The following is a 25,598-nucleotide window of genomic DNA, read 5'->3' on the forward strand; positions in this document are numbered from 1 at the left end:
AGTATAGGACCCCGTCTGACCGCCCAGGAAGATGATTTGTTTGGAGATACAAAGGTTTGGAGGTGTCCTGGGAGGTACTGCCTTGATCAACCAGGAGAGTAAAGTCAGTTCAGACTTCTAAGGACAATCTGGGAGGGAAGAAATGAGTGGGGGACAAGGCAAAGGAGAGGCTTCCTGTAGCAGTGAATGGAACACCCCACCTGGGCAGGGAGGGGGCCTTCAAAAGACTTCTAGGAATAGGGAGGACTAGTGTTCAATTTTAAGTTGTTCAATGACCACCATGTCATTCCCTCCTCTGCAAACTGTTAGCTACGTCTGCTGTTAAATTAATTATACACGGAGGCTCTTAGAGGTGGCTCTAATGCCAAAGTGCCTACGTGAGCAAACCCAAATCTAAGCCTGTAAAGGCCTCAAGGTTACGAAATTGAAACCTAAGGACAGCCAATCACAAACATCCAACTAGGTTTTAAGCCACAGCAAATTAATAATTTCCTTTCTTTGCTTCTGCCTTTTATCTATAAAAGTTTTTCCTCAACTCTGTTCAATGGAGTGCTTCTAACTACTTGGTATTGCTCAAATAAGTTCTCAGAATTTTTGCATGACTCAGTTAATCTTTTAACAATACAAAAAGGCTTTGTGTAAGTGAAATTGCTTGTTTGCTTTTGCTTTTTTATAGAAATCTAATGAAGGAGTCAAGTTTCCCATCTAGGCCATCATGGTAGGGATGGGGCTGGTGTACTGGGCTGGGGGCTGACCCGTGGGCTTGACTGAACAGATTCAGTGAAATGAGCTCTGAGCCAGAGTGACCTCAACAGAACCCCCAGAATCTCCCTCAAACTGGAGAAAGACATCGGGCTCTCTGGAGGTTATAGGATGAGGTTTGAGCCAATCTTATCTGGATCTAAAAAGGCAAAAAAAAATCAAGCAGAAGTGTGAGTTAACTATAGCTCGTTGTTATCTTGCCTTCTCACCCCACTAGACCCAAATGGGACTTTGACTTTCCAGAGAGGCACTGTTGGCAGCTAACCTCTTAGGTCCAAGATGGTTGGGGGAGAAGGCATGATGGGAGAGATCCCAGAGTCAGTGCTTCTGGGTGTTGGAGGACAGAAGGGAGCACTGGAAAAAAGATTGGCAGGTTGGCCTGCACACAATGTGAACAAGAGCTCTAGAAGAGGTACCTGCTTCTCTGACCATGACTTTCAAGAATGTAGTTGTTTGCAATAAATGATTACCTTTATTTTATTTTTTTTGAGAGACAGAGAGACCATGTGCATACAAGTGGGGGAGAGGCAGAGAGCGAGGGAGAATCTCAAGCCGGCTTCATGCCCGCCTAGAGGCTAATGCAGGGGGCCAGTCACAGCTGTGAGATCATGACCTGAGCCAAAATCAAGAGTCAAACTCTTAACTGACTCTTAACTGACTAGGTATCCCCCAAGACTGACTTTTTTCTTCCTACTTTATTTATTTTTTAAATGTTTATTTTGAGAGAGAGAATGAGCAAGGGTGGGACAGAGAGGGAGAGACAGAATCCAAAGCAGGCTCTGCACTGTCAGTGCAGAGCACAACATGGGCTCCATCTCATGAACCATGAGATCATGACCTGAGCCAAAATCAAGAGTCAAGTACTTAACCATGTAATCGACTAAGCCACTCAGATGCCCCTCTTCCCACTTAAAAATAATTTTTTAATGCTTATTTATTTTTTGAGAGAAAGAAAGAGAGCACAAGTGTGGAAGGGGGAGCTGAATCCGGGCGAGGGGTACGTGGACAGAGAATCCCAAGCAGGCTCCATGCTGTCAGTTCAAAGCCCATGAGTTCACTGTGAGATTATGACCTGAGCCAAAGTCGGATGCTCAGCCAACTGAGTCACCCAAGTATCCCCTTCTTCCCACTTTTTAAAGTGACAGCTTTTACGTTACACCCCTAGGATCAAAGGTCTTTGTTCTCACTGGACAAATGGCCCAAAGGAGAGCCACCAAAATGAACGGCAGGAGAGGGCAGGCCTGGGCAGGAAATAGGTTAAAAGAGGGTTAATTCTCTCCTCTTCTCCCTCAGGGGAGCCAGGACATCTGCTGCCTGGTCAGGATCCGTCTGCACGGAGCCTCCCCTGGGAGGGTGCCAGTAATAGGGTGAGGGCCTGCCTGGGCTCTCGGCCTCAGGGATAACTTGCTCCAGCCCCGTATTTACACCTCCTTCTGGCAGCGCCGCGGGGCCTAGAGCCCGGAAGTCAGTTGTGTTGCTGAGGGCAGGCGTGCAGCCCCGCTTCTAGAATGGTGTGGCACCGGGGTGCTGATGAACTCGGCCCATCTGCCTGTCTAGCATGCTGGCCCTTCTTGTCGCTCAACCTGCTTTTTCACTCTGGAAGTGGGGCTGCATGGCCACCGCTCTTTTATTTTCTCAAGTTTTTATTTAAATTCTAGTTAGTTAACACACAGTATAATACTAGTTTCAGGTGTAGAATTTAGTAATTCAGCACTTACATACAACTCCCAGTGCTCATCACAAGTGCACTCCTTAATCCCCATCCCCCACTTAACCAATCCTCCCCTTTGGGAACCATCAGTTTGTCCTCTATCATTAAGAGTTTGTTTGCTTATCTCTTTTTTCTTTGTTTCTTCGTTTTGTTTCTTAAATTTCAAATGCCACATATGAATGAAATCATGTGGTATTTATCTTTCTCTGCCTGACTTACTTCACTTAGCATAATACTCCCTCGCTCCATCCATGTCATTGCAAATGGCAAGATTTCATTCTTTTTGATGGCTGAGTAATATTCCAGTGTGTGTGTGTGTGTGTGTGTGTGTGTGTGTGTGTGTGTGTGTGTACACCACCTCTTCTTTATCAGTTGTTGGTTATTTAGGCTCTTTCCATAATTATTTAGCTATTGTTGATAATGCTGCTATAAACATTGGGGTGTGTGTATCCCTTTAAATTAATATTCTTGTATCCTTTGGGTAAATACCTAGTAGTGGAATTGCTGGATCACAAAGTTCTATTTGAGGAAACTTCATACTATTTTCCAGGGTGGGTGCACCAGTTTGCTTTCCCACCACCAGTATAAGAGGTCTCCCCTTTCTTTGCATCCTTGCCAATACCTGTTGTTTTTTGTGTTGTTAATTTGAGCCATTCTGACAGGTGTGAGGTGATATCTCACGGTAGTTTTGATTTGTATTTCCCTGATGATGAATAATGTTGAGCATCTTTTAATGTGTCTGTTGGCCATGTGGATGTCTTCTTTGGAGAAAGATATTTATGTCTTCTGCCCATTTTTAAACTGGATTATTTGTTTATATTCTATGTGAAATGCCCAGAAAAGGCCCTGTAAGGAATAGATGGTCAACAAATTGTAATGTCCTCTCTTGGGCAATAACTTCCAGATGTTCAGGGCAGAATGAGGGCTAGAACCTTGTTTTCTGATTCTCGTGTGTGTGTGTGTGTGTGTGTGTGTGTGTGTGTGTGTGTGTGCGCACGCAAGCACAGGCATGCCACAGGAACATTGGTAATGTTTGCTTCCACGAAGAACATGGTTTAGTCATCTTGTAATTAGGTAGGGCTTTCTAGTTTTCAGAGCACTCACTTAGATGATATTGTTCCCTCAGTGCAACAGCATGGAAAACTTACACACGAGTGGTGTTTCTAGGCCCACTTTGCACATCAGAGATGGGAGGCTGAGAGGACGTGGTTTCCTTCAGTCCCGCGGCTAGCGGGGGACAGAGCTAGACCACCACCCAGATCTCGTGGCTCCTTATCTGTGGCTCTTTCTACTAGCCTCAATGCCTTCTCACCTAAAGGCCAAACCGTTTCACCAAAGAGATAAGGAATAGTGAAAAAAATACACGGTGGGGGTCATAAATGACATAAGTAACCCACAATCCTGATTAGATAGTGAGGGAAAAATTGGACTTTGATACGATTGAGCAAAAGGCAGAGAGAACACACTGACGAGGCAGTAAACAACTCACCAGGAGGGAATATGGGCCAATGGGGGCTGGCGGTCACTGCGGACCACAGTGTAACTCTTTCCTGTCAGAGAACTACTGGTCACCCTGATTCTGAAATTCTGCAGCCCCATTCTTTCTAACCGCCTCTGCGGCATCCTAACTGCACATCTGTGTTTTCTCACATGAGGCAAACCTCGTTCTTTATCATATTCAGGCATTAGTTGTCTGTAGTCTCAAGGGGGTGGTATTTCTAAGCCCTAGAATTTAGATCATCTTTATTTTCTAAATTTTTAATGTTTATTTATTTTTGAGAGAGAGACAGAGTGTGAGTAGGGGAGGGGCAGAGAGAGAGGGAGACACAGAATTCAAAGCAGGCCCCAGGCTCTGAGCTGTCAGCACAGAGCCCGATGCGGGGCTCAAACTCATGAACTTCGAGATCATGACTTGAGCCAAAGTTGGAGGCTTAATCAACTGAGCCACCCAGGTGCCCCTAGAATTTAGATAATCTTAAATTATCAGTATCCCTCCGCACATAGGTCTTGGAGTCTGGCATGCTGAATCAGATGGTATGGAGCCTGACCTGGCCATGTAGCAATCCAGAATATCTAGACTTTTCTTTCATGTCTTATCATGGAGTCTTCACTGAACACTGCAGGAACAGCCACCTCCGCCGCCACCACAAGTTCTTGGTCCTTTCATATGCGTTCTCTTATTTGGCTTGATTTCATTTGATCCTGACCTCAAATCTCTCTTCCCACTTCTTAGATTAGAGGTTTCTTGACAACAGGCCAGTCTTAATCATTTTGTACTCTCTACAAAAGTATACTCTCTGCAAAATGCCTCTGTAGATGACAAAATACCTTATACATACAACCTCAATAAGAACGCTGTGGGCTATGCTGAAATCACACTAGCTCTATCTCCGTGACCAAAATAAGCGCCACTGCTTTCAGGGTCCTCAGACCATCCCAACCACCAGAGCAGATTGCAAGACAGAGAGGAAATATCTGTACCACAGGTTAGAAAAGATATTTTAAAAGGCTATATTGACCCAATCATGGATCTTCCTTCCATTGTGTAGATGTGGTCCCTTTTCAGGAAAGTTCTTCCTCTGTAATATTACTAACCCCATGTATTTTTAATTTTTTAATGTTTATTATTTATTTTTGAGAGAGAGAAAGAGAAAAAAAAGACAGAGTGCAAGCAGGGAAGGAGCAGAGAGAGAGGGAGACACAGAATCCAAAGCAGGTTCCAGGCTCTGAGCTGTCAGCACAGAGCCCACTGCAGGCCTCAACTCATGCACTGCGAGTTCATGATATGAGCCAAAGTTGGTTGCATAACTGACGGAGCCGCCCAGGTGCTCCTATAATATTACTAACCCGATACTGAAAGTACGGCACAGGAGATTAACTTACGTGTATAAGTTTGTGGACTCATACCTCATAGTGCTCATGAAAACATTTAAGTCATGCTCTGTCATTTTACTTATGTAGATATCATATTCAAATCAGAAGTATCTAGAGTGGGGCACCTGGGTGGCTCAGTCGGTTAAGCATCCAACTTCGGCTCAGGTCATGATTTCAAGTTCATGGGCTTGCGCCCCGTGTCGGGCTCTGTGCTGACAGCTCAGTGCCTGGAGCCTGCTTCTGATTCTGGTCTCCCTCTCTCTCTCCGCCCCTCCCTGCTCATGCTTTGTCTCTCTCTATCTCAAAAATAAATAAAAAACATTAAAAAAAAATAAGCAGTATCAGGAGTTGGCAGGGGAGTGGAGAATAAACGTGGCAGTTGTTGGAGGTATTGACAATCATGAATGATATAATCTTATTTTTGTCTCTTAAAAGAGCCTACAGTTGGGGACTTCTAAACCAGAGCTATGCCTTAGGATGAAGCCTTTTAATAACAATTTACTCTGTGCTAAACCCCTCGTATATGTCATTCCATTACTGCTTCATAATCAGTTTAGGACGGAGGCATCGCCAGCCCATTTTGCAAATGGCAAAACCGAGGATCAAAGAGGTTGGAAGATCCCCAATGTTTCATAGCCCCCAAGTCCCAGACTCTTTCTGCATATCGTGGCACCTCAGTTTTGAACACTTTACTAAGTTAAGAGACTTACAAAAAGAACCAAAACCCTGCTAGCAGTCTGCGTTGCTCAGGAATTGCCACTTCTCTAAGCTCCAGGATGCCTTATCCGTGCTTTCCTGAACTTTGAGTTTCAGTTGCACATCAAACCGGGGGGGGGGGGGGGGGGGGGGGGGGGGGGGGGGGGGGGGGGGGGGGGGGGGGGGTCAAATGCTGATGCCACAGGAGCAGCAGCAGGTGGCACCACTAGGGGTGAGTGTGCTAGTGATCCTCTGACACGCCTGGCCAGGCTGCGGTCCACGTGAAATGATGCCCAGCAGAGCAGGGCCACCCGGGTCTGCCGACGCAAGGCATTCTTCCCTGATGAATGCAGGTTTAATGTCCAAGGTTATAAACTGCTGGGAGCGGGGGAAGGGAAAGGACTAATCTATGCAGGCTGTGGTTGCCCAAAGGTAAGCAGCTCTGCTTCAGACCACTGGCTGGGAGGAGACAGCATGCCCATGGACCTGTCCTGTGACTCTGGGCAAGTTACTGCTTTCTCTGAGGGAGAGTTTCCTTATCCAGTGAACAGTAGGAATAAACCCGTCCTCAGAGGAGTGCTGAGATTGCAAATCATGTATAGAAAGAACCAGATGCATCATAACACCTCTAAAAATAGCTATTAGTAGTGTTATTGCTGTACTGTTGTAACAAGAAGAAGTAGTGCTGGCAGCGTAAGTAGAATTATTTCTACCAGGCCTCTCTCAGCGGATGGCACGATCTAGTCACAGTGCTGACACTCCAGCCCTGACAGCCAACAGCCGTCACTAACCCTGCTCTGCACTCTTTCATCGCTATCCACCTTTCCTTCCTCCATTCTCCTTGGACACAAGTCAAAGCTGACAAAACTGACATGTCCCCAGAGCAGGTCATTGGAGTCTGATGAATCAAGCACCAGGGGCTTGAATGAGCACCAGATGGACATGGGAAACCAGAAAGCGTGCCATCAGGTGGCAAGTGGAGTCAGGAACACTGATGGCCTGTACTTGGCCTTGCCCTCTGCTATCCTTGGGATGGGAGTTGGCCAAACCTTCTCTAGGCAAATGAGCTTCAATTTTGTGTTTCAAACATATCAGTTTCCTTTCATAATCACATTCAATGTCTAACACCCCCCACTTTTAGAAGCTGTCCGAGTCTAAATTCTGTTAGGACAGCTTAGTTCTTTGCTTCTTTTTCTTTTATTTCATTGGTGGTTCATTCATTAGAGTGTTACACTCTATACCATTGGGCACTTGGTTTTTAGGGTCTTTTTTCTCCCATTTTATGAGTTATTCCAAAGGAATACATTCCTGAAAAATTGGTACTTTCCTATGATCATGGTGACTCCATTATTTTTAGATTTTTTCATAACTTTTATTTGCCACATTCATTATTTACCTAAGGAAGCAGACACTATTTTTATTTGCCTTCTTTTGAATTAGGTTCTGGTTTAGTACTCAGGAAAAAAAAAAAAAAACCTGTAGAATGCACCCACACCCACACAGCGTATATCTAGGAAAACTGATGGCTTATGCCAATCACTTTGAATTTTATTCTAGTTTTTAGTAACCTTAAAGACAGACATGTAAAGTGTAAGGGAGAATGAGAATGGGGTAAACACAGTGTGTTCTGGCATTCAAAACATCATGGGGGCCAGCTTGGTTCTTGGGGAGTAGGAAGGATCTTTCATGCCTACTGTGTGCAGGCACTTTACAAACTCATTTAATGCTCTTGGGAAGTTGAGATCCCATTTTACAGAGGAGGATATCAAGGCCCGGAGAAATAAAAAGAAACAAACAGACATAAAACCTTGGCCAAGGTCGTGTTTAGTAAGTGCTATTAGCAAACTTGACATTCTTCCCAGTTTCTCTTGGTGGCTCGAGAGCTCCGTCATTTACTGGCTGTGTGACTTAGGGGAATCCCCTAATCATCTAGGCCTCAGTTTCCTCACTTGAAAATGACATCTAGGTTAAGAACTATATGGTCTCCAGATAGTGACTGTAGCTTTAACAGTCTCTGAGTCTGCTGAGTGTGTGAGCGTGATCAGGATTGGCCAGGTATGAGCCAACCAGGTCTTGGATAAACACCTCCCTATCAGGCCAAGGCAGGGAGGGGAGGGCGAAAGTTAAAAAAAAAACCCACAACAAACAAACTTCGACAAGACCTCTATAAAAACTGTGTGTTCCCAAAGGTTCGTCCTATTTGGCAGCTGCTGCCTGGTCCACCGCTTCAGATATCTAAGAGGACTTTCCTCCCCAAACTGTAAGTAAAAGAACTTCCTTTGTCTGCCTGGACAGCATCTGGGAGTAAGTTAATGATGGCGCTACCCAGGTAGAGGAGAAAGTCTATTTGCTTTTGTTTTCAGGAGAAGCTGATGGTGCTGAAAATATGACGTTGTGCCGAAATGATTTTCCCCCCTCCCTAAGCGTAAATGCTCATCCACACCTTTGCTGACTCTTTGGAGGCAAAATGCTCCAGACTGGTGCCTGCTCCCAGTGTGACCTGAACAAAAGCTCTTCAGTCTTTGGCCTGGGAGAAACACCTTGAGTTGTTTGCTTAGTTGTCTGAGATTCTTGCTCCTTTATCTTCTCCCCAGGACAACTGCTTAATTCAGTGATTTATTTACATGTCTGTTGCCCGATGTCACACAAATGAACTCCTGGTGTGTGTTGATTGTTACCTTTGCCTTCACCCACTGCTCAAATGAGAAAATGGAACAGGCATGCAATTTTCACGGAGCACCGTCATCATTTGTTTGTGAATTGTCAAACTTCCACTTGTTTGATATTTTCTGTAACAGTTCCTACTCTGAAGATCCTACAGCTAAATTTATTTGGAATCAGAAGCTGCTGGTGTACGTTAGGATATTTGTTCTACTATCTGAAAAATGGATACGTTGTGAGGATATGCTGCCTTTACAAGCAGGGAAGGGGCAGAGAGAGAGAGGGAGAGGTTCCCAAGCAGTCTCTGCACTGTCAAGCTAGCGCCCAACAGGGGCTTGATCCCACAAACTGTGAGATCATGCATGATCTGAGTCAAAATCCAGAGTGGCACTGAGCCACCCAGGCGCCCCAGGAGATGCTGCCTTTTAAAATAAACTTCTTTCGGGGCACCTGGGTGGCTCAGTCGGTTAAGTGTCCCACTTTGGCTCAGGTCATGATCTCGTGGTTTGTGGGTTCGAGTCCTGCATTGGGCTCTGTGCTGATAGCTAGCTCAGAGCCTGGAGCCTGCTTCAGACTCTGTGTCTCCCTCTCTCTCTGACCCTCCCCTGCTTACACTGTCTCTCTCTCTCTCTCTCAAAAAAAAATTAAACAACAAAAATAAAATAAAATAAAATAAACTTCTTCCTAGTTACCTAGGGCTCCATTAGCCAATTTGGAGCCCAAAGGGGCTTGGGCTCTGCTGTCATTAAGCCAAGGCACCTCTGGGGACCACCCAGACCTATATTAGAACCTGAGGTGCTAAATGGAAACCTAGAAAGTGCCTTTGACCTAGGTGCCAGTTTAGAAGAAAGAGCAGCACTCAGCTCTCTTTCTGAGCTGCCTTACGTGTGTTCAAAGGCATCAGAGATCAATCTGTCATAGGGCATCTCACTGCACTTGTCACTGTGACATTGGGCGGGGTGAAGCTATGGCCATCTTCACACCTCTGTGTGTAAAATCTTGCTCGAAGTGCCTGGAGGCCATAGGCTTTCAATGAATCAGCTCCTCATGTCTTCTTGAAAACTCATCTGCCTTGCACACGGAGAAGGAAATGGACTCTCCTTTATATTTCTCCAGGAGTTAAATATCCATATTTTACAAATCATTATCTTTTCACAGAACCTCTTTGAGGAAGGCAGAAAGAATTCTAGGTTTCATCTGCTATTTTGCTGAAAAAGGATTGGAAAAAGGATTCCAAGTCAGAAGCCAGTAGGATGTGGTTTATAATCCGAGAGCATCACAATTTAGAAGGGGCATCAGACATATTCTCCTGAGGTTCCATTTCCTCATCTTTAAAGTTGGCAGGGTTGATATCTCTGGGGTCACTTGCACCTCTCTTTTTCTGTGATTACCTTCTATTCTCGTATTTGCATACGAAAATAGAAGCCTTCTCCCATATTTGTATATGTATCACTTGTTAATATATTATGTATGATAAATAATGTAACACATAAACCTATTCATTGAGAAATCAAACATTATAAAAAATTTATAAAGTAAAATGTGAGAGTCACCCCATCCCATTTCAATCCCCAGGTAACTCCAGGATGGTTATTCTCTGCTTAGATAGATGCACAAGTAGTATTGGTCATACCATTAGAAAAATTTTTTAAGTTTATTCATTTATTGTCAGAGACACAGAGACAGCATGAACAGGGGAGAAGTAGAGAGAGAAAGGGAATCCTAACGTCTACACTGTCAGCACAGAGCCTAATGCAGGGCTTGAACTCATGAAATTGCAAGATCATGACCTCAGACAAAACTGAGAGTCACGTGTTTAACAGACTGAGCCACCCAGGTGCCCCAAACCATTTTTTAATTAAAAAAGAATGCTATTAAATATTACACACTTCCCTATTTTTTTGCCTTTTTACTTAATAATATAATGTGAACAAGCTCCCATCACACTTTAAAAACAGATTGGCGTGAGAGCTCAGTGAAGGGAGGCTGGAGAACACAGAAATCGTTCTCCGTGGTCACCCACTGCCGGCTGGCTTCCTGCCTCCAGGGATGAACATTGGCCTGTGACCCTGTTTTATGATTAACAGAGAGGCAACATTTGTGCTGATAGGGCACGGACCTTTAGTCTCTCTGTAGAAGTTTAACTTCCCATAAGCAGTATTGGTTCAATTTGACCTTTTCTCTGTTTTTTTTCTGGTCCAGTCAGCACCAGAAAATGAAAAAGTAGCTTGGTAGTAAATAGAAAGATGGAATCTTGGGTAATTGTTTTTTTTTTAATATTTAAAAAGAGAAATAGTGATATCCAACATGTTCATAATGCATTATAAAACATCTTCCAATTTATCATGCAATTAGTTCGACAAATATATTTTGAGCAACTGCAATGAGTAAGGTGCTCACAAGTTACATTAGACCCGGCAATGCAGGTCTGAGCGCCATTTACTCCATAGGAATCTGAGACTCAGAGGAGTTACTGACTTGCTCAAGGCCCCAGTGAGGAGGAAGGAGAGCTAGTCCTTGAACCCACGTCTGTCTGATCGAGGATCAAAAACCTGCGTGAATATAAGAGATGATTATGAGTTGACAAGGTCCATGGTGTAAAGCTGATGGCCACAGCGCAAAGATTTGGGGTCCTCTGGGGGTGTCATCAGCAAGTACTCTGGGGTGTTATCAATGACATTGGAGTCACTCAAAGGCTGATTCCTTTCATCAGGCTCACTGTTTCCTTGAGAGGGGAGCACTGCCTCTTATCCTAACTTTGTGCCTTATTAGTTACATGTCCTTGGACAAATAATTAAACTCTCTTATATTCTTTATATAGTGTGTATGGGCAGGCGGGGGAGTCTAGTCGCCTTCTGAGGGTATAATGGGGAATAAATTACATAGTGCATGTAAAGCAACTAGCAGAATACTTGGCAATAAATGGTAATTTGCCATTATTGGGTGAGGCTTTCCTTTTGTTTCATTAAGGAAACATCTTTATTTCTTATTTGTTAATTCCTTTATGGAATTACCTAAACTGTGAGAGAAAGTTTGCACTTTGGTCTGAAGGTCACCAATTTCGGATCTGCATAAAGATCTAGTGGCCAGATTTAAAGCTAGTAATCTCTGATTACAATTTTAGGAACTAATATATAAATGAGGGGAAACACTATCTTCAAGTGGCTGGGATAGGAGGGGCCTCTTAAGATCATCTTCTCTAGAGATCATTGCCCATTAGCCTATCCTGTCCCCAATGGCAGCACTCTGGTTCCACTCTTTGGAGTTAATGCAAGAACCCCTGTTCAGGTGAGAGTGGTATCAATGATACCTTCTTCTGAATTAGTTCATAGCCATCCACTTCTTATATCAACCCTGCCTTGAAGGAATGAAGAAAGGAATGAAAGGTGAAGAAATTGATTTGCCATGATGGGCAACACTGGGTGGGGTGCTCTGCCATCCTAGCTGAGATGTTGGGCAAGTCCCTTAATTTCGCTGGGTATTAACTAGCCCATTAATTAATAAAGACAATAGGCAGGCATGGGGCATCTTCCCTATGGATGAGTGTCTGAGAGGGAGGTGACCAGGGAAAGGAGGAGGTCATGGGATTGAACAGGAAACCACTCTAGATCATCCTTACCACCATTTTTTTCTTTGATAGTCCAACACATACATGCAAAATTAATCTTTCTAGCATCCAGATGAGAGCGCTGTGAGCTTACATTTTTGACTAATCCGAAGTGGCAGCCGAACGGGGGGGGGCAAGATTCTTTTCAGAGGACCACTGCTGAGGAGGGAGCTTGCGTAGACGATCTTTAAACCAGAGTCTCTCTTTCTTAGAGCAGTGAAGCTGAGAGTGATTGGAGCAGGAGCAGGGATCGCCGCATAACTTCGGCATCTTTAGAGTCCATGGGAGCCTCCAGTCCAGAGCCACTTAGGGAAAATCCTGCCCATCTATCCCAAATGGTGTCATAAGTAGTTGAATATAAGAAAAAAGAGCCTTGCATACCGTACTCTATGTCCCAAAGCTGAAGGGAGGTTAACTGTAAGGCCAAATGTCAGTTCCTCCTCTGAAGCTTGCTACCCAAAGACTAATTCAGATTAACAGAATAAAATGGGAGATTGCCATAGAGGCTGAAAGCCTTACTGTCATGGCCTCAAGTCATCCAGAGCACCTAAAGGCACTGGAGCTCCACAGAGACATAGTCAATTACCGCAGTGCCAACTATTTGTCAGATTTGAGTGGGTCATTAGTTAGCTGGTTCAGTCTCAGAATCAGTGAAACCAAAGGTCTCCTGGAAGACATTCTATTTGGGATGACCATGAAATTTGGCATCCCACCTTCCTCCACTAGGGCTAATTGTAACTACTTAAACTAGAGGGGGAAAAACCCAGACCTCATTTGTTTATCCATTAAGGATGTGGCCCAGAAATGTAAAAGGAGCCCACAGGGCTTGGTAGCACACCTTGGCTGTCTTGGTCATGAATCTGTCTGGGCCACCTGCAGTTCTGTTCAGGACACTCCCACACTCTTTTCCAGACCTGTCACCATGGCCCACCAATTTCCAGCCCTCACCTCAGAACAGAAGAAGGAGCTCTCAGAAATCGCCCAGCGCATTGTTGCCAATGGGAAGGGGATCCTGGCTGCAGACGAGTCCGTAGGTGAGTGCAAGTAACATCATACAACAAGTATATTCCTGTTTCTACAACTTAGCAATGGCCATCAATAGCCATACTCTTTCCTCTTAGAGGAGTAAAGGTACACAGCAGTGGGAGCAGAAGACCCAGTAAACATAGACATTTTGAGTCCTATAGTTCCAGTAGGTAGATTTCTGAAAACCAAAGGAAGAGGCTCAAGCCCTCCAGTTTAAGGCTCATTGCCAGGGGTCATTTGAATAGATACTATAGCAAGGCCAGGAGCTCAGTAATAAGAATGAGGTCAGATACACAGACCTCTACTGCTGCTGAGAAGTGAGTGTAAAGTCATCTAAGGAAGGTCAGGGAAGGCAAGGAAGTGTCTACATCTAGAACAGGAAAGGGCTTGTGGCTGGGAGAAGCTCAGGATGGTGCCAGGGAGGGTTGTGGCTGGCCTGTATGGCCCACCATAAAACAAGGGAGTCCAGAGGAGTCAAGAGCCCGCCCCACCCCTCCTTCTGCTGTATGTACATCTAGTCAGATTGAGGGCTGGACCTGGGAGTGGAGGCAGGGGGGGTGTGATCAGAGAGTCCTGAGGGCCTTACAAACCCACTTGAACTCAGTGGTGGCTTCTACCTACCCAGAACATGTCCATCCCATAGACCTCCTAATCAGCATCCTGACAGCAGCTCAGGTCTTTCCCCAGAGAGCCAAAAAGGGAGACAAGAGTTTTGAAGATCTGAACAAAACGGAGTCTTGCTATCCTGCTGAGGGTCTCTGAGCTAGAGTGGAGGAGGCCAGCAATAAAGCCCTGGCTTGCCTCTCCAGCTGTCTTTGGCCCGCCCACCTTATAGGCACCATGGGAAACCGCCTGCAGAGGATCAAGGTGGAGAACACTGAGGAAAACCGCCGGCAATTCCGGGAAATGCTCTTCACTGTGGACAACTCCATCAACCAGAGCATCGGGGGCGTGATCCTTTTCCATGAGACCCTCTACCAGAAGGACAGTCAGGGGAAGCTGTTCAGAAACATCCTCAAGGAAAAGGGGATTGTGGTGGGAATCAAGGTGAATACTTCCATTTCCATCTCACTTCTGCATCATCCCAGCCCAACTCTCAGCTCAGTCACTGGGCCAACATTCAGGACACCCTCATTATCCAACTGTCATTCATACTTCTTTCTAGCAGCATCCTCTCCCTTAGGACCAGAGCCTCTTCTAGATTTTTCTGCCAGTGCCTTCTTCCAGCCAAGTTTTATATAAGGTACTTAATCTCCTGGTGTCTCAGTTTCCTCATTTCTCAAATGGGAATAGTAGGGCCTACCCCATAAGACTCTTATAAGGATGAAAGAAGTTCTTAAAACAGTTCCTGTCACATAATTATTATATAGTTCTGGATCACTATTGTTATTGGAGTTACAACTCTGTCATCTCAAACCACATGAGCTTCTTAGGAGTGAAAACTAGTATCAGTTGAATGCTTATAACTCCAAGTGCTCATTTAATCCTCCTCATAACTTCTAGAGGTTGGTTCAGTTATTTATCCTAATTAAAAAAATTTTTTTAATGTTTCATTTATTATTGTGACCGAGAGAAACAGAGCATGAGTGGAGGAGGGGCGGAGGGAGAGAGAGACACAGAATCCGAAGCAGGTTCCAGGCTCTGAGCTGTCAGCAACAGAGCCCAATGTGGGGCTCAAACTCACAAACTGTGAGATCATGCCCTGAGCCAAAGTTAGATGCTTAAACCAACTGAGCCACCCAGGCACCCCTGTTATTATCCTAATTTTAGAGATGAGGCAAGAAAATGGAATTACAAGGTGTAGTGTAACTTGCCCACAGCAAGGCAAAACTGGAGCTAGTTGAAACCCAGGCTGTCTACCTCTCTGGCTTATGACCTCAGATTCTGGTATGCCGAGAGTAGGGGCTGATTCTTTATTCTTTTGAATTCCTGGAATAATGTAGGTGCTCATGAAATGTCTCTTGTACACATAATTTAAGGGAAGCTGCTCCTATATGGCACCTCTGCATCTGGGGTCCTGTCAGATTACTTCTTACTTCCCAAGCTCCCAGTGTTTTCATACTCTCCATCCTCTTAGTGTTGGCACTCTGACATTGTTCCTTCCAGGTAACTTCCCTTCTGTTATGGACTGAATTGTATGTCTCCGCCCCTCTCTCCATCCTGTGACTAATACACCTTCAGAATTCACCTCCTTGGCTTATGAAAAATGACAACTATTAGTAGTATCAGGGGCTCTGGTTGTGTTTTTCTGGGGCCCATGACATCTGCTAATTCCTTGTTAATTATATTCACAGTTAGACCAGGGAGGTGCTCCCCTTGCAGGAACCAACAAAGAAACCACCATTCAAGGTAAGGGTATCACCCGCTGATATGAATCATGCCAATATATGTTAGAAATGAAGACAAGCAAAGAGGGGAGCAAGGGAAAACAAAAGATGAATATCACACTGATTTTAGAGCCACACACGCCTGCTTTTCAATCCTAGCTCCTGTATTTGAGAACTGTGTGACCTTAGGCTAGTCATGTAAATATTCTGAGCCAGTTAAAATGAGATGACAATGTCTGCTTTGCAGAATAGTTGTGGGAATTAAATTGGATAATGTACATAAAGGGCTTACCACAGTGCTTTGGACAGAGAAGATACTCTGTACCTGAGAGTATAAGTTTTAGAGAAAAATCCAGCAGCAGAAGAGAGGAAAGGTCCCAACCTTTGGGATCAGACTTACCAGGGTTTGACTCCTGGTTCTATCACTTACTAATTAGACAATTTTGCAAGATACTTCTCCGCCCAAGTAGATAAGTATGAGCCGCAGCTTTGGGTATTTGAAATCCCGCTCTGTCATGCTCTGTCACTCGTTAGCTATGCAAACTTGGTAAAGTCACTTAACCTCTTGGAGCTTGGGTTTTCACATCTGTAAAACTATTATAATGTTAACTATTAGAATTGTTATGGCAATTAAATGAAGTATGCAGAAAGCCTAGAATCATGCCTGGGACAAAGTAAATACTAAACAAATAGTAGTTCCCTCTATTCTTTTACAAAGTATAAAGCTCCAGATCTTTGGGCTCAGTATTGGGATGGATATTTATTTTCCTGGATGTTTTCAGTCCTGAAGTTCTAACGACTCAAAGGTAAGGCATGGAAAAGCTCCCTCACTTCATCAGTGTGCCATGGATCAGGGATAAAGGTGCAAAGATGCCTTTTTTTCTTTTGTGACTTGCAGGGCTCGATGGCCTTTCTGAGCGCTGTGCCCAGTACAAGAAAGATGGTGCTGACTTTGGGAAATGGCGCGCCGTGCTAAGGATTGACAACCACTGTCCATCCAACCTTGCCATCCAGGAAAATGCCAATGCCCTGGCCTGCTATGCCAGCATCTGTCAGCAGGTGCTTTGACTTCCCCTTGGGCTAAAAAAACAGCAGGAAAGAGTTTCTTCAGAGCTTCTCTTTCCAATTTTACTATAAGTACATGAGCCTTATTTCATCTTTGTATTCTGGTGACATTTCACTTTTGCTATAGCTAAGAATGATAAGGGAAGATTTGGTTCCACAGACAGCTGTGAACCCCACGGCTGATGCCATCAATAGCTGAATTCTGCCAAAGCTCTATAAGCTGAGTCCTAAGAGTGATCCAGCCCTTAGGGTCAAGGCACTTGCTTGCCTCTGCTCTATCACACCTAAAACATGATCCTTTGAGATCTCTAGCTCAAGAGTGATAGCTCTGATCTAGCCCCAATCCCAATAATATCTTGGAGGATGATGACCTGACACTAGTTTCCAACACACGTTGAAGTGTTCTGGGATCCCAGTGACGTCTGATTTGCTTGTGTGGGTGTTATTTTGGAGTTACCACGATTCTTAGAACTATAAACAGTGCTTAATTCCATAATTAACCCACATAAGGGGGTCTTTCTTAGTGATCTTGACTGTCCCAGTGGGTGACAACTAGATTCTGAAGTAGCTAGGATAGTCTATCTACAGAAATTAAAGGTTTTTATTTATTTATTTTTACTCACTCCCAGGAGAGTTTTTTTTTTTTTTTTTTTAGCCTCACTGTGCTTTTTTGGCCAAGCTACAAATGGTCACTAGAGATCCCATTAAATTTCCTTTCACTGCCTTTAAGTCAATGAATGGTATTTCTCCATAAGGGCTTCATTTTATACCAATTGCAACTGTCAGATATCTTTTTTTCAATTTATTTTAATATTTATTTATTTTTGAGAGACAGAGAGCAACAGGATATGAGCAGGGGAAGTACAGAGAGAGAGACACACAGAACCTGAAATAGGCCCCAGGCTCTGACTAGCTGTCAGCATAGAGCCCGATGCGGGGCTTGAACCCACGAACCATGAAATCATGACCTGAGCCGAAGCCAGATGCTTAACCAACTGAGCTACCCAGGTGCCCCACAAGTATCTTTTTTTAAGTTTATTTATTTATTTTGAGAAAGAGGGGTGAGGGAGGGGAAGAGAGAGAGAGGGAGACAGAGAATCCCAAACAGGCTCCTCACTGCCAGCACAGAGCCTGATGCGGGAATTGCATTCACAAAACTGTGAGATCATGACCTGAGCCAAATGCTAACCGACTGAGCCAGGTGGCCCATGCAACTGTCAAACATTTTCTTAAGGAAAAGGTCACAGTGAGCAGAGCTGCTCTTTACCTCCTCTTTTTTGCTTTTTAGAACGGGCTGGTGCCCATTGTTGAACCAGAGGTACTTCCTGACGGAGACCATGACATGGAACACTGCCAGTACGTTACTGAGAAGGTAAGTCTTGAATATCAAAGTCCCAATTCCAGTTGAAAAATCGTGGTACTTAACGTATATCAGCTGTGATATATGAAATATTCTTCAGTTGGAATCATTATGCAGCATTGAGAAGGTAAGGAGGTACTTATCAAACCTTTTTCTTTGGCACAATGATATTCTCCATATGGAAAAAGCACAGAATTTTCAGTACTTAGACTTGCATTTCATAATCCATGTTCCCAGTTGTGGGACCCTTGGTAAATCCTGTTATCTTTTTTAATCAGTTACGCTATACATAAACAACTTTAAAAATAAGATGAGTATATGTGGAATTTAAGAACCAAAACAGATGAACATTGGGAAAGGAAGGAAAAATAAGATAAAAGTAGAGGGATGCAAACCATAAGAGACTTTTAACTATAGAAACAAACTGAAGGTTGCTGGAAGGGAGGAGGTTGGGGGGATGTGATAAATGGTGATGGGCATTAAGGAGGGCACTTGTTGGGATGCGCACTGGGTGTTACTTGTAAGTGATGAATCACTGTGTTCTACTCCTGAAATCAATACTAGATTGTATGTTAACTAACTTGAATTTAAATAAATAAAACATTAAAAACCTGCGTATTAAAAAGTAAATAGGTAAAATTAAGATAAGCATCACATGAGAAAATGTAATTAGAAGGTACTTCATTCATACTTGCAGTGTAACCTGATTTCAGTTTCTCCACTTGCACAAGTAGGTAGACCAAGAGGAAGCCAGTTGGGAAGCTTTGGCCAAGCCACATACAAGAATACCTTTGGCTCACATGCCTGCAATATAAAAGTGCCAACGTCAGGTGACTGTCAGGCTGGCTCTGGGTTTCACCTGTTTGGACCTCTTGTCCTTCAGGTCCTTGCTGCTGTTTATAAGGCCCTGAACGACCATCATGTTTACTTGGAGGGCACCCTGCTGAAGCCCAACATGGTGACTGCTGGACATGCCTGTACCAAGAAGTATATGCCAGAGCAAGTGGCTATGGCCACTGTCACAGCTCTCCACCGTACCGTTCCCGCAGCTGTTCCTGGTGAGGCTTTCCTTCTCCTCTCACTTGAGGTCTTAGCTCTTACCCTGTGAAGGAGTTCCACAAGCACTTGTGTTTGTCTAAGAGTCTTCTTTTATGCAGGAAGCAGACCTCTGTGTCTCAGAGGTGGCCAGCACTTCCCCTCACACTCCATGAGACCACATCTCCTGAGTCTGTCCAAATGCACAAAATCCATTTGTTTCCTCGATATCTAATCACCCTCCTTATTTATTAAAACACTTTTTTTAGCCAGTTAACCTCAGCAAAAGCTATACTTTTTTCCAACCTAGTTCCATGCAGAGAAAGGATTGAGGCCTTACATTTCCTTTAGACTCATTGCTTGTTTTCTCATGCCGGGTACATAAGCTGGGAATACGAGAGAGGAATGGCTTCTCTCCTTCCAGGCATCTGCTTCTTGTCTGGTGGCATGAGCGAAGAGGATGCTACTCTCAACCTCAATGCTATCAACCTTTGTCCTCTACCAAAGCCCTGGAAACTAAGTTTCTCCTACGGACGGGCCCTGCAGGCTAGTGCGCTGGCTGCCTGGGGTGGCAAAGCTGCAAACAAGAGGGCAACCCAGGAGGCTTTCATGAAGCGGGCCGTGGTAAGATGCTACTCCTTCTTATCCACTCGATCAAGTGCATACTTGGAGCTTGGGTCTCTTACCTGGAGAAGCATTGCTTTTTTTCGGGCCATGAAGGTATCTCCAGATAGTGTCAACTAATATTTGAAAAGGTGGCATTAGAACACGGTGGGAAGGTGAGGGCTAGAGAGAGCTGTGAATTATCCACACTGGAAGCTTCGCTGATTACAGTAGACCGAAGGACAATCTCCACGGAGACACTGGAGAGGGAAAATAAGAGGGCCAAGGACTGAACCAGGGTACCTTTCCTTTTGGGGAGATAAGGAAGAAAGTCATCATGACAAGCAGCAGTACTATGAACCAAAGATCCTGGGAACAGATAGAGACAAGTTTCAAGGGGATCAGTAATAACACACCACAAGGAGATTGAGAATAAAGGCTGAGGGAAAGCAGACATTGGCATTTAGGAATATACACAGTGACCCTCAGCACAATGGTTTCAATAGAGAGAGAAGACGAGATGTTGTAAGGAAGGAAGGTTGTCAAGAAAAGGCCCAGAAAGGATATCAGGAGAAATAAGGACAAAAAGGGATTTTATTCAGTGAGTTACCTTTCCTTTTTGAATACCTACTATGAGCCAAGGACTGGGGTGAACAAAGCAGATGCAGATACTGCCTTCAGGGAGCTTAGAGTTTAGCCAAATAGGAGACCACGTGGCATGTTTAAATGTTAAGCAAAAGGAGCCAGAGGAGAGATTAAAGACAAGGTCAGTATGGATAATTGAGAAGACAAGGAGTTAGAAGAAACGGGATTGCACAAAACTGAATATTAAATGCAGGTGGCAGAGTTGATCTTGGAAAAGAGGGAAGAGGCAGCAAAGAAGAAAAAACGGGTTTGGAATCAGGTCTGTAGAGGTGAATGGGATGTAGCAGTTGATTCCAGTCGAGGGTCTGTTGAGGGTCATATGAGAATGGAGATTTCAGTTTTAACACTGGGGAAGCTTGGAATAGCTGTTGGAGTAGTCAGGAGGAGACCGACCAGACAGAATGGTCAAGCATCAGACATGGTACAGCTGAAATGAGAGTAAGTTTGTGGTCTGTTAACTTAGATCCCATATTTTCCTAATAGCTCTATTAATCATATGGGAAGATCCAGATCAATCTCAGTGAAAATGGCAGGATAGAAGAATAAAAGTTTAATAAGGAGCTAGGACAGTTCAGAATTTGAGCGATTGCCCTACTTTGGCTTGCTGATCACAGAGGAGGCTAGGCAAGGAATCAAGCATAGCCAGAAGCTTGGTGATGAGGCATTAAAGAAAGGAAGGCCCCAGAGAAGCTTAGAAGACATCTCACGGGCATAAAAGAGGTGTGAGATTTTAGAGGTAGTGCTGGACTGTTAGTATGTAGCGCTAGGTCTGGCTGTGCTGATACGTGGCTGACGTAGGGAGATGGAGCCAGCATGATGGAGGGATTGTGAAAGGAAGGGTCGGAAGGGAAGCTGAGTTCATCACTTAGGATGGTGGTTCTCAAGTTTGAGTGTGCATCCGAACCACTTGGAGGGCATGTGGAAATACAGACTTCTGGGCCCCAGCTACTGAGTTTCTGACTGAGAAGGACTGGGGTCAAGCCAAACAATTTTCATTTCTACAGAAGTGCCTAGGTCCATGTAACATACTTTGAAAATCATGGTAGATGGAGAAATAAGTCCTGGAGAGAGCAAGACTACAGCAACAGTGACTTGAAGACATGGTACCATTGAGTGGTATTCAACTATTATTATTGCAGGTTTTGTAATTCTGAACTCACCTTTAATTGGTATAAGGAATCAAATGATAGTATGATTACAACTCCAAAAAATTATATATTCTTGTGGACAAATATAGGTGGAAAATGGAAAATTTTTTTTGAAATAATTTTTTTTGAGAGCATGTGAGTGGAGGAGGGGCAGAGGGAAGAGGGGTTAGGGGAGGAGAGAATCCCAAGCAGGCTCTGCAATGTCAGCACAGAGCCCAACTTGAGCTAGAACTCACCAACCGTGAGGTCATGACTTGAGCTGAAATCAAGTCAGACATTCAACCCACTGAACCACCCAGGCACCCCTGGGATAATTTCTTTAATTTGCTGTGTTGTACCTCTGGCTGCACCTTGCCTGGTCCTTTGGCATAATATCTGGGCCATTTATTTCCTAGCAAACTACTTGAACAGCCATTGCAAACTTCTCCACTGTTCAGATTGAAACATCCACTCCCTTATCACTTTATCAATGAGAAGTTTCTCAACTTTAACTTTTAGTACTGTCGTTGCAATACTGTTGGTACTAAGAAGAAACTTTCTCAGTAACTGACACAAACTTCGGCTTCCCTGAGAAATGCTCAGAAAGCTGGGATAGAAAAGGAGATAATGTATTACAAAAGGAAAGGAATGCTATTGGCACCAATATTTAGCAAAATCACTGTAAGGAGAAAAAAATATCCAAATGCGGGTGGAGCAGGTTTCAAACGAGACACAGAGAGAGTCAAACATAGGGTTGCATTTACTCTAACCCCATGTCCTCTCTCGCGCTTGCTTTTTAGGCTAACTGCCAGGCAGCCAAAGGACAGTACGTTCACTCGGGCTCTTCTGGCGCTGCCTCCACGCAGTCCCTCTTCACAGCCAGCTATACCTACTAGGACCCGAGGTCGACCAGCCTGCCTCTAGCTCTCCTGCGTGCCTTGGTTGGAGTGCTGAAAGAGAACAACTGACCTTGGAAATTAGGCAAAATCAGATTGGAACTACTGGAAACACAGTACCTGTTAAATTCTAGACTGAATGAAAAAAAATCAGTTACTAAAACGTAGGTGTGAATATCAAGGATCTGATAAAATTTCACACAATTTCCTTGCAACCTTTCAGCCCCCCACACCCCAGAGTATCCACCTAAGAAAAGAAAAGACTCAAAAACAATACCAGCTCTCCGTTCAAATAACAGCATCCCAAAATAACATCTCAGAGCCTGAGTGCAGAGAAGTGCGTCTTACTGAACAATCTTAGCAGTGGTGGGTTATGAAGGAGACAGCTGCAACCAACAAAGAAATAAAATGTTCTAGAAGCCTTTGGTTGGTATCAGGTTTTACTTTTGCTCTTGCTTCCAGAGGGTTCAGTATATTTCATACATTTGACTCTACTAGACGTGACTGACATTAATGGTTAGGGTCTTCAACCTGGGCTTCTCATGAGAATAACCTGCCCCAAATGAAAACATCCAGATGTTCGGCCCAAGCTGCAGTCCAATTAAATCAGAAACTGTGGATGTGGGACTCCCTAAATATCCCCTTAACAGGTGCCTTGGTGAGTCTAACTTACAGCCAAGTTTGAGAGCTACCACGCTAAATTTCAAGTATGAGGATATTTTTAAATGAAAGCCCTTCATAGTAAGAAGCAAGCTAAAATGTAGAGTTCAAGCAATGCAGGGAGCATGGGAGAACCACTGTGGCCGGGATGCCTGCAGCGTTCCTCTTGCAGCGGCCCAGGTTTGGGGGTACAGACCACACTCCTTCTGCACATCTAAGCATGCTACCTCCTTTTGTAGTAAATACTATTCATACAATTATACTTAATTGGCTTTCAATGTTCAAAATTAACCTATAGGAAAAGCATTAAAGACAACCATACTTAGAAAAGAGAATTTAAATATTATAATTTTGTGCAATATAAAAATAATGATGTTGGTAGGGAAAAAAGTAATGATTGAACAGACAGAACCTAGGAAATTAAAGGAAGAGAAGTGGAGAGAAGTGAGGGGAACATTAATTCACTTAGTGGGAAGCCAAGATACTACTAAAATTTGATGGATTAAGACATTGTGCTTAAAAGAAGAAATAGTGCTGTAAGTCTATTAAAGGAAATGAATATAAATCACTAAAATATTCATGCATATAATTAAATACAGGAGAAGGCAGTAAACTAAATTTTTTGTCTTGACAAGTACAAAGATAAATGACATTGCTTAGAGTAGATAAATCAAGAACTAGAGGCATAAGCAAAGTATTTAGGGCAGAAGACAGAATTAGTCCAAAGGGGCTTTGTTTGAGGAGAGAGACCTGGGAGCGGGGCACAGGGAAAATTTTTAACTCATGTGTCTCCACCACACGTGAGTATGTGTTTTCCTGTGCCTGTATTACTTCTTATGTATTCATATAAGCAATTCAAACCTAACTTAGAGATCATTTGGTGCGAGACTTTCACTTTACGGATGATAAAACCAAGCCTAGAGCAGTGAAATTACCCACATATAGGGGTTTAGGATAGAGCTGAGAGATTAGAATCCAGGTCTCTTTCTCCTATAATGGACACATGGCCAGGAAGGAAGGTAAGGACAGGACAACAGGTGGTGTTCGAAACTTCTACCACCAGTGTTGTAGGTCTTCTACGTTTCCTACCACATTCATTCATTCATTCACCCACTTACTCAGTTAGCAAGTAGTTGAGCTCCTACCATGTGCTAAGTTCCCCTAAAGCTGGAGTCACCTGATGTGACAAAACTCATCTGCCAGGAAATTTTTATCTAGAGCTCACTCAGCATCACTGACCCTGTGTTGTAAAGAAACCTAGAGTCTCATTTGAGGTTGAGCAAGAATCTATAGTCAATGTATTTTGATCCAGGCTGAATTACATTTCCCTGGGGATGAAGATTTATATAATGCATTTTCCTGGTATCATCTGACATATTTTTCCAACTAAAGCACTACAGTTGTCTTTGAAATCTCAACCCCAGTGATTTACTCCACTGAGAGTAATATGAACACAAGTTTTATGAGGCTACAAGGCTTTAATTTCTATTAACTGTATGATCACTGAGGGAATATATTAATGGGTTCCAACCTTTTGGCACACTGTCAGATTTATTCTAGTTCTTGAACACCTAATAAAAATAAAAGTTGGTACTAGCCACTGAAGGTAATTAAGAGAGGTTTCAGCTTAGGCTAGGTGTGACATTTGCATATCACACAATCAAACTTAACTAGCTAAGCAAGAAACACAGGTGCCATTGACTAGAGGTTGGGAAGTGGGAGGAAATAGCATCTAGGATGAACACCAAGGCATGGCCAAAGGGAAGGAACTCTTGGAACTGCCTTTGTGTAAGAAAATTTACTGGGAGAGGACACGTTGAAGGCCTAAGTACCAAAAGTAAGAGAAGCCAGGGCAATATGGAAGCGAGGGGAGGTGATTAAAGCACTTTTAAGAAGTGGAGAAATAGCAAGCAATCTAAAGACATTTGTCTGCTTGAGATGAAGAGCTGAGTTTCACACATGGGTTTACATCATGCTGTCCAAAAACAAGATCCTGAGATGATTCATAATGATTCATAATGTGATTTGGCAGAAGCTGAAGCTAACTGTGACAATGAGAATATAAGCCTCTAGAATCTTGCAGAAATCTTGAACAGGCTTTAGGCAAAGCAGGAATTACTTCAAGTCCATCTGATGTAGCTCTCCTGGGGTGAAAGCCTCTGGGTTGACATCTACGTTTCACTCTTAGCAACAGATGAGGAGGGCGCTTAGTCAGTGGTCCAAGCTCACATCACCAGTAGGTGATACTTGGAAAGTCCTCTTGGGAGGCAGAACTTGGAGTGGTGAAAAGCACCTGTTCTGGAGTCAGACATCTAGGTTCAAACATTGGCTCTGCCACTTACTAGCCATGTGACCTTGGGCATGTTACAGAACCTTTCTGCGGTTCAGTTTTTTCATTTCAAAATAAAAAAAAGTACAGCATTGCAAATTATTGAGAGATTAAACAAGTGAATACATTCAATAACAGGTTTACATTCCTTATTAAAATTTTCACAATTCTGAAATCCAAAAAGGTCTGAAAACCAAAAATGTTCTCCTGAGTT

General features: G+C 43.7%; 1 protein-coding gene across 1 annotated transcript; it reads left to right on the forward strand.

Annotated features, from left to right (window-relative positions):
- Window positions 1–8,201: 8,201 nt before the first annotated feature.
- ALDOB (aldolase, fructose-bisphosphate B) lies at window positions 8,202–22,821 on the forward strand. Its single transcript, XM_029920695.1, has 9 exons — window positions 8,202–8,303; window positions 13,224–13,345; window positions 14,173–14,384; window positions 15,632–15,686; window positions 16,563–16,723; window positions 18,018–18,101; window positions 18,973–19,147; window positions 19,549–19,748; window positions 22,300–22,821. Exons 2-9 carry the CDS (start codon window positions 13,234–13,236, stop codon window positions 22,393–22,395), a joined length of 1,095 nt encoding a protein of 364 aa, XP_029776555.1. The 5' UTR covers window positions 8,202–8,303; window positions 13,224–13,233; the 3' UTR covers window positions 22,396–22,821.
- Window positions 22,822–25,598: the final 2,777 nt, after the last annotated feature.

The sequence above is a fragment of the Suricata suricatta genome, chromosome 13, assembly GCF_006229205.1.
Source record: "Suricata suricatta isolate VVHF042 chromosome 13, meerkat_22Aug2017_6uvM2_HiC, whole genome shotgun sequence".
NCBI classification, from domain to species: Eukaryota; Metazoa; Chordata; class Mammalia; order Carnivora; family Herpestidae; genus Suricata; species Suricata suricatta.